General features: G+C 45.8%; 2 protein-coding genes across 2 annotated transcripts in view; both read right to left on the bottom strand.

The window, feature by feature from the left end:
* CHCHD1 (coiled-coil-helix-coiled-coil-helix domain containing 1) overlaps positions 1–404 on the bottom strand; it is a 14,570-nt gene extending 14,166 nt beyond the window's left edge. Inside the window, exons 1-2 of the mRNA XM_006016301.2 lie at positions 344–404; positions 240–243 (exon numbers count right to left, since the gene is read on the bottom strand). Of these exons, the coding sequence (XP_006016363.2) occupies positions 240–243; positions 344–389 (50 nt within the window). The 5' untranslated portion in view covers positions 390–404. The remainder of the gene's footprint in view (positions 1–239; positions 244–343) is intronic.
* A 147-nt stretch (positions 405–551) lies between these two features.
* Positions 552–11,368, bottom strand: part of FUT11 (fucosyltransferase 11) — an 18,371-nt gene continuing 7,554 nt past the window's right edge. Inside the window, exon 3 of the mRNA XM_025212616.1 lies at positions 552–4,032. Coding sequence (XP_025068401.1) covers positions 3,991–4,032 — 42 coding nt within the window. The 3' untranslated portion in view covers positions 552–3,990. The remainder of the gene's footprint in view (positions 4,033–11,368) is intronic.

Below are 11,368 nucleotides of genomic sequence, written 5' to 3'. Positions count from 1 at the left end.
CCCCAGCGCACTCGGCAGCAGATCTAGAAGTGGACCGGAAGCACTTCTGGTCCACTGGGGAGCATGCAGCTCTCCCCCCACCCACTCAGCAACTGGTGCCTCCTGGATCTGCAATCATACCATTCTTTTGCTAAGCAGATTTGCACTTAAGTAGTTGGAGACCAAAACACACAGCTAACCTAAACAGGTACATACATATCTCATCTCACTAGGGTCCTGAGAAAAACTGTGATTGTGGATTGTGTAAAAACTGCGAAATTCGCAGCACACCATGATTTTTAAGGGTTGCGAGCATAGGCGGCAGAAGGCCGGGCCTAACAGGGTTTAGCCCTCTCAAACTCAGGGCAGCCCAGGTGCGCTGCCCAGGCATGGACTCCGGGTGGCTGCATTGGGGGGGGGGGGCACGGCGGGATGTCAGACAGACAGCCTGCATGCAGCCAGATGGCACTGCTCACCACAGCAGTTAAGTTGGGGAAGGGGCATATTGAAGCCCCCACAGGGAGGAGAGAGTGGGGCAGAGGCAGGGTCAGGGGATGATTGGAGCCCAGGTGGCTTGTCCAGGGAGGGGGCTTCCACCACTACACGCAGCTTGGGAGAGGCTCGGATCTGCAGGGCAGAGATGCCCCCCGGATCTGTGCACAGGGTGGAGGTGGGCTGCTGCTACGGGCCAGGTTCTGCACGCTGCTGCTCCAGGAACAGCATATCATATACCTGCTGCTACCAGCTACTGGGGCAGCAGCAGCGGGGCAGAGCCCAGCCCGCAGTTGCAGCCACCTCTGCCCTGCACAGATCCAGACAGCACATGCCCCCTGGGCCTCTCCTGAGGTGCATGCAGCAGCAGAAGCCACCCCCAGGCCCCAGAAGAGCCTCCTGGGCTCTTATTGTCCCACAACCTGCCCCAGGGACCCACTCATTCCAGCCCCTGCCCACTCCCTCCCTGTGGGGGCCTCAGTTTGCCTCCTGCCACGCCCTTTCCCCTTCCCTAACTTACCTGCTGTGGTGGGCAGTGCTTGGCACACCATGTTGCATGCAGGCTCCATGTCTGTCTGTGTGTGCCCCGACAGCCACCTGGAACCTGTTCGCAGGCTGCCCTGCAGCCCTCTGCGCTGCCCCACATTTGAGGGGGCTAAACTCTGTTAGCTCTGGCCTTCCATCGCCTATGGCTACGTGCCTGCCTGCCACCCATGTATGGGTAAAGTATCATTTTTCACAGAACATTCACGGAACTACCAGGACCCATTTGCCAAGCTCAATGGTAGTTCCGTGAACGTTCTGTGAAAAATGATACTTTACCCGTGCATGTGCTGCAAGTTTTCGACAAGAAATCTACGATTTTCTCAGGGCCCTACTCACCACGCACATGCATATAGTTATTCCCTCCAACCAATCACCCTGATGACCCAAAACAATAAACTGCTGCAGGTTTCTTTCTGATGAGAGCAGATAAATTTGTTATAGCAAAGCACTGAAAATGTATTTAACTGACTTCCCTGTCTTGGAACAATCATATCAGTTCTGGAAAAACTACTGAATTGAAAGGCAAAATAGAAAACATATAGTCTGTTACCACTCAGCTCGTATTTTCACTTTTGTTCTAAAAACAAGACCTACATTTTTCATCCAGATCTCTCAAACAACTTCACACACACAAAAAGATTAACACGGTGTAGAGATGATTATTATTAATGACAAAATCAATTATAAAACCAAGTTATAACATGGAATATACAATCACATAAAAGACGACTGTAGGCTTTTCTGCCCAGGGACACTTGAAAAATGTGTGACTTCAAAGTGGATTATTTAAACTGGATGGATCCTTTGTGTAGATGTTCATATTCAGACTTAAAATGTACTTAACTTGGTTTAATTTACTTGCAGAGTGAATTAAAGGCACTTTAATTCTGAATGAGCGCAGGAATTTGATTTGTGTAAACTATCTTAAAAGTTTATTCAGATTAATCTTTTTAAGTGTGCCCATGTAGACAAATCCTGAGCAATTAAAGGAGAAGTGGTTTAAGAAGGTATTAAGCTGTCTTTCAGTCAAGAATGGTTTGTTAACAAGGAAGGCATCAAAACACAAATACGCAGAATTAATTTATGTAGTGCCTAAGTTTATATAAATCTTCAAACACCACATAATCCTGTAGCTACGTCTGTGAGTCTGTAGTTCAATTCTATTTTGTTGCTATATGTAATACTAACTAAAACCCACAAAACATTTGTGATTAAATTTTTATTGCAAAAGCGTTTCTTTAAATACAGGATTTTTTGTTATCCTTTGACAAAACACTTTAATAGAAGCAAAACTTCTCACCTTCGAAAAGGCTACATAAAAGCTGTCCATGTGTAAACAGAGGCTTAGGAATATATATTTTGTCAAAAGTCTGACCTTGTGACTTGTTTATAGTCATAGAATAAGACGGCTCTTGTACACGTGACTAAGGGCCCTCGTACACATGAGGAAATTGCCCCTTTTAGTGGTTTAACTGCCCATTTTAACAGTTTAATTGTGTAACAGTCCACACATTCAGCACCATGTTATGATTAAATTTCATTAACAGCGTATGCGTTTGGCGGCTATTTTAATTTCAATGATTTTTTTTACATAGCAAAACAAAACATATCCCATGTATTTTAGCTTGCTATCTAACAAATTACAGTAATATTCCTCACGTGTACAAGGGCCCTATCCAGAGAAAGCAGCAGGGATGGTGCACTGGGTGCTGGAAGCTCAGGCTTGAAAGGCTTCCAGTGCCCCATACACCGTCCTTGCCACCTTCTCTAGCAGCCAGCACACCCAGTTGCCCTTCTGCTGCCTTCCCAGGGCACCCAGCTTGTTCCCAGGTCATCCCAGGCAGCAAGAGAGTGGTGCATGGGGAACTGGAAACCTGTCAAGCCCAAGCTTCCCTGAGCACACCCAGGCTTCCAGTGCCCCGTGCACTGTTGGATCTGGTGGGTGCTACCTGTGAGCTGTGGTTGCACCTGTCCAGCTAGCATCCTGCCCAGGTGGTACTGGGGGGCATCACTGAAGAGAAGCACCAGGCCCCCCTGCAGCTCAGCGGCTGTGCAACCAGGCAGGGTTAATAATTGTTTATCAAGGGAGACATAGCACATACTAAATTGCAGTCAGTATGTAAACTGCACATGTACTCACATATATACAGTGCATGGGCTTAGACTGCATTGTTCCTTCTACATCACTACCTGATTTATAAGGACAACAAATACCACTTTTGAAATGAGCCGTCCACCAAGACCACTGAGATTGTGGTAATTTAACAGAAACAAACTATTCTTGATGAAGTTGTGCAAAAAGAAAAATGTTCCCTGAAATGTAGTGCTCTTGAGGCACAGTCACTTGAAGAAGGAAAGCTTTAATATTAAAATGTCCTAAGACATAACCCCTTCCTTCAGACACAGATCTTTCCTAGTCCCTTCATTGGAAAAGTTACCTGTTCATAACAGTTAGATATTAACCATCATTCTGATGAAAAAGAAGCAAACATCCATCTTAATTGGAGGATTAAGCGACAGGCAAAATAAAAATAATACTTAGTATTGGGAGATAACATTCCCTGAACAACTGAAGACATTTCAGCTGAACCTCAGAGCTCAGGTCTCTGTTCACAATCCTTTGGCACAAAAGATGATACTTTTTGGTCAGAGAGAAATGACACTGAATGTGCAAGAAGACCAGTGGATGCCTTCAGGCCATAAGTGGGACTCACTGCTGAAGTAGTGTGGGGGATGAACCCAGGTCTCCAAAGCCAGAAGAAGGTACAAAAATTGGCTGTTTTTTTCACCCAAGGCAGATCTTGGATCCAAGTATGAGCCCCTACCCTCCCACTCTCCAAAACTGAACTGGGTTCTTATGATGATGGTCAGTGCTGTCTGGTCCTCTTGAGGAATATTTCATGCATATAATCCCAGAACTTTCCCTGATGCGACTCATTGTGGTGAATCATGGCAGTGAGGGCTTCACTTTGGTCAAGGCTCTGCCAGTAATCCTGCAGCCACATCTCCTTCCAACTGAGATATACAAGAGAAAGAAAGCACAAGCCATTACTACGTGAGAGGGTCTGGGGCTGAAGCATCATTAAGACTTAATTTTTCTCTCGCCTAGGAGGGAACACAACCCACGACAGAGTTTGGGGAAACTCAGTATAGAATACCAAATTATGGTGCCATTATGCTCCCACAGCACGTTCAACAGAACCTGCAATGTAATTTCCCTTTAAAAACAACAAAACCTCACTCCTGGCTTTGGGACTTGTTTGGAAAGAGCATGTGAAAATGTCATTCCATTCAAAGACACTTATTCAGCACCTTGGTGAATAAAATCCTCTAATAAAATATAACCTGTCATGGAACTACCTCTAGGGCTGCCAACTATCTCTCAATGGCCCAAACAGTTGTACTTAAGAGTTGGACTGAGACTGGAACTAATTTCATATAAAACATTCAATGGGTTAGATAGGAATAGCACTCTGCCATTTTATATCTAGGTTATATCTGAAGTGATAAGTGAGAGGTGAAAGCCCTTCCTATCATTAACCCCCTCAGCCTTCCAGTTCCTTGTTTTTAAAATGCAAGAGTTTTCACATTTTTAATCACATGGACTACATCTTAACATTTGTCAGGCACCTCTCTTCCCATTCGTGATTGTGTTGACCTCCTCTCAGTTTGTTCAGGGCAAGTCAAATATGGCAGGGCTTTATTTAAGTAGTCACTAACATCCTTCTATGTCCAGCTACATCTGACTGGGCACATCTGTCTAGTTACATCCTACTGGTCAGCTAATCAAGACTATTATACATACTAGCCAGAAGTAATAAATGGGAGGTTATGCCAAATCTAAGCCTGTGAGTTACTCACAACTTATTGCTTATCCATGCTGCCAGATTCCTGCGCTTCCCCTCTCTTCCAACCAGAAAGATGAGTACAGCACTTTCTGTATCTGTTGTATACACCAAACAAAGGATGAAACTTCATAGGTGTATTGCCCAGAAGCAGCCCTCCTTTATGTACCAGAACCCCAGAGAATGCACACAGCACATTCCAGACACGTTTGTTGTGAAGCAGAAAGTGGATTCTAGACCAAAGGAATCAGCTTTCCTTTATCAAATGCCATTTGAGATATGAGGTTTTTTTCAGAATATGCTAATAAAGATTTCAGAACAGACCTTCCAGTACTGATTAAAATGCAGAGGATCAGGATAGAGATGCTTGTACTAGCATACAAAGCATGTCTGCCTCAAACCCCAAAGGTAAAGCACAACATTCAGATGTGCCATAGGGTTACTCTGCCTACCAATTAATTAATTAACCTTCTGCTCAAGGACCACCTCTTCTCCCTCATCAGTGCAAGTTAGATGCTTTTTGTGAAATTGAACGGCGGCGGTAGGAATACATGAAAAGAGAGCACAATTGTTTAAGGCAGTGGCTGTCAACTGTGGGTATGCGTACCCCTAGGGGTACTTAAAAAGGTTGTAGGGGGTACACAGAACGGATGTAGCTGAGAAATGCCATGTGCATGCGCGCAGCTGCAGCGTAGCACACAGGTGGCGATGAGCACAGCCCGGCCAGTGGTGAGCAGCTGGGTCCAGCTGGCAAGTCTGTTGTGGGGGAAGGAGCATGGGGGGCAGGGCAGATCAAGGCCCCAGCGGTGGGGGAGGGAGTGGGGCTGTGCAGCCGGGGCGGGGCATGATGCGGAGCCGTGCACAGGTGGGGGAGTGGCTCCCACCATCATGTGCACCCTCGGGAGGGCAGGGTGGATTGGGGCTGGGGCAGCACCAGGCTCTTCCCAGCAGGGGTTGGGCCAGGCTGCACTCAGGGTAAGCAGCGGTGGCACTGGCAGGGGGGGTTGGAGGAGCTATGGTGAATTCTGGAGTGGCTGTAGCCCCTCACACAGTCCCACTCCCATAGGCAGTGAGGGAGGGAGTGGACTGGGGCTGCAAAGCTGGGCGGAATGCAGGACGGAGCCTGCCCTGCCCTGCGCAGATCCAGAGACACATGCCCCATACCCTCCTGGGGTGCACGTAGCAGCAGGCCACCCACCTCCTCGTGCCCCCCGGACAAGCTGCTTGCGGCTCTGTCCCGCATTCCGCCCTGGTTGTGCAGCACCTGCCCCAGCCCCACTCCCTCCCTCACCACGAGGGCCTCAATCTGCCCCACCACCCTAAAAACAAGAAAAAATACTAAGGGGTACTGGAGCCAAAACTCTGAGTCGGAAGATACACTTGTTAAAAAAGGCTGAAAACCCCTGGTTTAAGGTGTTTCCCCCAAGCTGCAAGAAGTGGTAGGGAGATAATAGAAAAAGAAATAATTCTGAAGATGAAACCTGAGGAAATGTGGTTGGAAGGAATTATCAAAGTTAAAGTTTCATACTCTTTCAAAAGTGAAGCATGGACAATTGTGGTTTGTGTTTAGAATTAAAATACTAATGTTATTTTATTAGTGACCAGGAACACTAACAGTTCTGCTTTATACAAAATAAAGCTGAGATTTAACACCATGTAGACTTCCTAAAATAATTAAACAAGTATAAGGACAGTAAGGATAAGCTGGCATTTTTCTTTTTGCATTGCTACTAACAATTTTTATTTGAGAAACAAATTTCCCTCTGACACTTACAGCTTTCTTTCTGCCAAGGAATACTACCCTAAACAAGAAGGAAATGGCACTGAATTATTCAAATACAAACATCATTACAGTTAATTATCTAGCTTTAATACTGTGGGGCAACTGGTAATATCTCTTTATTGACAGTAGCAATGCTGCAGCAGTAAATTATATTGACTCTATTTGTGTGCTTCTGACATAGTTTTGACTGCACATTTCTTATCCTGAATTTTCATGTGTGCATGTAACAGATTGGCACGCATCTCCCTCATCCCACTAGCATTTCTTATTTCCACTTGGAATGTTTCACATTACCAAACATTTGTAGTCTTTGGTTCATCTCACCTCCAATTTGAGCAGTCCACCCAAGGGACTACACTTGATCTTTGCCACACATAATATTCAAAGGCACGGAGGTAACTAAAAGGATAGTCACTCACCTTCCTAAATGCATATATTTAGCATGATCTTGTAATCTACCCTGAATCTGAAAAAATAAATCCATATTAGAGAAATAAATGGGACCTTTACACCTTACTCAAGATGTGTGGACAACCACCTTCCTTCATTACATGTTTTTGGAAGTGCTATATACAGTAGGGGTGTGCGAAGCGGGCCCTATTCGATTCAGATTCAGCCCGAATCAGGGACAGTGATTCAATTCATTGATTCGGATCACTGTCCCTGATTTGATTCAGCCGAATCTGAAGATTCGATGCTGATTTGGAGAATCAGCAATTCGGATATAGACACAGTTTTAAAAGTTTTTTCTACATACCTTGAGGTAGCAGGTGTGTCTTATGATTGCTGCAATGCTGGGGCACATGGAGTGTCCCACAGGAGTGCGGGGTGGGGGGCCTCCACATGCTCGGTGATGAACCCAGAAGTGGACTAGAAGTACTTCTGGTCCACTTCCAGGTCTGCTGGGGAGCCCCACTGCGCCTTCCCGGCTCGGCGATCAGCCACAAGGGGACCCTGGGTGCCCCCCCAGACCCAGAAGGCACCAATCACTGAGCTGGGAGAGCATGGGGGGCTCTCCAGCATGCTCCCCGGCAGACCTGGAGGTGCACCGGAAGTGCTTGTGGTCGACTTCCGGGTCTGCTACCGAGAGCACTGGGGAGCCCCCCACACTTCTGTGGGACACTCCATGTGCCTCAGCACTATAGGGTTCATGAGCCGCCTGCTACTTAGAGGTATGTAGAAAAAAAACATTTAAAGCTATGTCTATGTCTGAATCTTTCTGAATCGATTCAGAGGGTTCTGATTCGATTCGGAGACATTAAAGGGTCCTCTGACTCGATGTGGATTCAGAGATTCAGCCACCGAACCAGGCCAAATCTCTACTGAATTGAACCAGGAACCGAAGCTTCGCACAGCCCTAATACACAGTCCTGGAATAATTTCAGATTTCAATCCCTAGTAAACAGGAGCTATAATCAGGAACTGTATTCACAGACACCATGCATGGTCACTGATTAGCACTCTCTGCAGCAAAGCCAAATCCATCCTTTTGCACCTATAAATTGTCTCTCTACCGATTCAGCTGAGGCACATTATAACAAAAATGTAGATATCTACTCATACTATGAAAGAGAGAAGTCTATGAAAAAGAGTACTTTAGCAACAGGGCTGTGAAGCCAGTCCCTTTTATAAGTACTAAATATACTATGAATATGGACTAAATATAGACATTGGATTTTTGACGCATTATAATCTGCCTGGCAACTGACTCCCCAGCCCAGCCTCTGGCAGCTTTACTTTTCATCCCATCCAGGAAGAGCACACACCAACTGCTGAAACTTCCTTAGCCTGACAAAGGGTTTTTGAACCCAAAAGCTTGCTTAATAACTATTCTCCAACTATTTGGGTTGGTCTAATAAAAGATATCAAATTCACCCAAGGAACCTTGTCTACCTATGTCCTTAGACCAACACGGCTACAACCTACACCCCTACTATGAATATGTGCATTTAAAAAAGCAAGGTTTGTTGTGATCACTTACTGGACCAACTGTATAGCTGGGAGAGATGTTTGACAAACTCTGAGCACAAAACACCCTTCTTCAGGTGCCCAAAAGCTTGTCAAACATCTTAAGAACTGCCATATTGGGTCAGACCTGTGGTCCATCTAGCCCAGTGTCTGACAGCAACAGTTGCAGCAAGGGAAGTTTACATTGGATATTAGGAAAAACTCTCTCACTAGGAGGGTGGTGAAGCACTGGAGTAGGTTACCAAGAAAGGTGGTGGAATCTCCATCCTTGGAGGTTTTTAAGGTCTGGCTTGACAAAGCCTTAGCTGTAACGATCTAGTTGGGGACTGTCCCTCTTTGAGCAGGGGGTTGGACTAGATGACCTCCTGAGGTCCCTTCCAACCCTACTTTTCTATGACTCTATGAATGGATACTTTAGAAAAGTGGTTCTCTACCCTTCTAGACTGGAGACAGCCATTGGCAGACACAAAGCACCCCCCAGAAAATGTCAGCTCTTAATTTTCACTATTTTTTGACTACCGAAAAATACTAGAGCAATTCTACTGTTGCAAAGAATTCAGATCACAAAAGTGCAGAATGATTTTAACACTATAAATTCCTATTCAACTTCTCTGGGTTTTATCTTGTGAATCATGTTTGTATACCTAACACTACTAATATTGTGTTCCACCCTGCAGCACACATGAAAGGCTCTCAGCTATGGCACCCTGCTTGAGAATCACTGTTCTAGAGGGAAAGCATTGAACAAGGTATATATTCATAGATTTCATAGACATTAGGGCTGGAAGGGACCTCGGAAGATCATTGAGTCCAGCCCCCTGCCCCAGGGGCAGGAAGTCTGCTGGGGTAACAGGATCCCATTAAGATAAACATCCAATTGACTCTTAAAGGAATCCACAGTAGGTGCTTGCACCACCTCTGGCAGCAGTCAGCTCCAGGTCTTGGGGGCTCAGACTGTAAAGAAGTTCTTATGTCCAGCCTGAAACGGTCTTGGACAAGTTTGTGACCATTTGACCTTGTCATCCCATGGGGTGCTCTGGAGACTCCACAACCTCTCTGGTTAACTTGTTCTACTGCTTTATTATCCTTCTCATAAGAAAGTGTTTCCTAATATCTAACCTAAACTTTCCTTGATGCAATTTGAGACCATTGCTTCTGTCCCCTGCCACCACTGAGAACGGTCAAGTGCCATTTACTTTGTAACCCCCCTTTAGGCAGTTGAAAGCTATTATTAAATCCCACCTCAGTCTTCTCTTCTCCAGACTAAATAAACCCAGTTCCTTCAGCCTCTCCTCAGAAGTCATATGCCCCAGCTCCCAAACCATTTTCACTGACCCCTGCTGGACACTATAGAATAGATTGGTTCACAGCCATTCTGCAGTGGGGGCCCAAAACTGGACACAGTATGCCGGATGTGGCCTCAGGGTTGAATAGAAGGGAATTATCACATCCCTTGATCTGCTGGCAACACTCCCACTAATGCAGCCCAGTATGCCATTAGCCTTCTTCACAAGGGCAGACCGCTGGCTCATATTCAGTTTACTGTTCACTTTAACTCCTAGGTGCTTTTCTCCAGAACTGCTGCTTAGCCAGTCAGCCCCCAGCCTGCACTGGTGCATGGAACTCTTCCGACCCAAGTGCCAGATTCTGCACTTGTCCTTATTGAACCTTGTGAGATTTCATTTGGTCCACTCCTCCAATTTATGTCTCTCTGAATCCTAGCCCTACTCTCTAGTGTACTCCCCACAGCTTGGTGTTATCTCCAAACTTGCTGAGGGTGCACTCCATCTCATCTTCCAGATCACTGATAAAGATACTGAACAAAAACAGTCCTAGGACCGACCCCTGGGACACTCCACTAGATACCAGCTGCCAACTAGACATCCAGCCATTGATTACTACTCTTTGAGCCTGATGATCCAGCCAGCTTTCTATCCATCTTATAGCCCATTCATCCAACCTATAGTGTCTTAGCTTGCCTGGAAGACTGTTGTGGGAGACCATATCAAAAGCCTTGCTAAAATCAAGGTATAACATGTCCACTGCTCACCCTGCCTTCACAAAGCCAGTCTTCTCAACATAGAAGGCAATCAGGTTGGTCAGGAATGACTTGCCCTTGGTGAATCCATGCTGACTGTTCCCAAACACCTTCTTCTCCTCCAAGTGCTTAGAAATGGATTCCTTGAGGACCTGGCTCTATGTTTTTTCCAGGGACTGAGGTGATCTTCCTTCTTCCCTTTCTTTAAAATGGGCATTGTATTTTTCCTTTTCCAATCATCTGGACCTCTCCCAATCACGACGTGTTTTCAAAGATAATGGCCAGAGGCTCTGCAATCACACTGACCAACTCCCTCAGCACCTCTGGGTGCACTGTGTCCGGCCCCATGGACTTGCACACATCCAGCTTTTCTAAAAGGTCCCTGATGTGTTCTTTTACTATTGTTGGCTATTCACCTTCTCCACAAACTGTTCTGCCAGGTGCAGTAGTCTGGAAGCTGACTGCCTGTGAAGAATGAGGTAAAAAAGACATATAGTACTTCAGCCTTTTCTACATCATCTGTCACTAGGCTGCTTTCCCTATTCAAAAAGGGACTCATACTTTCCCCGATCTTCCTTTGTTGCTCACATACGTGCAGCAACCCTTCTTGTTACCCTTCACATCCCTTGCTGGCTGTAACTCCAATTGCACTGTAGCTGTGTAGGCAGGTTTTATGCATTAATAAACCTAGTTAATAAACGCTGGTATTTGGATCTC

Source organism: Alligator sinensis, unplaced genomic scaffold (assembly GCF_000455745.1).
Source record: "Alligator sinensis unplaced genomic scaffold, ASM45574v1 scaffold109_1, whole genome shotgun sequence".
Classification (NCBI taxonomy): Eukaryota; Metazoa; Chordata; order Crocodylia; family Alligatoridae; genus Alligator; species Alligator sinensis.
The sequence above is the reverse complement of the archived record's forward strand: the minus strand, read 5'-3'. Positions and strand labels throughout refer to the sequence as shown.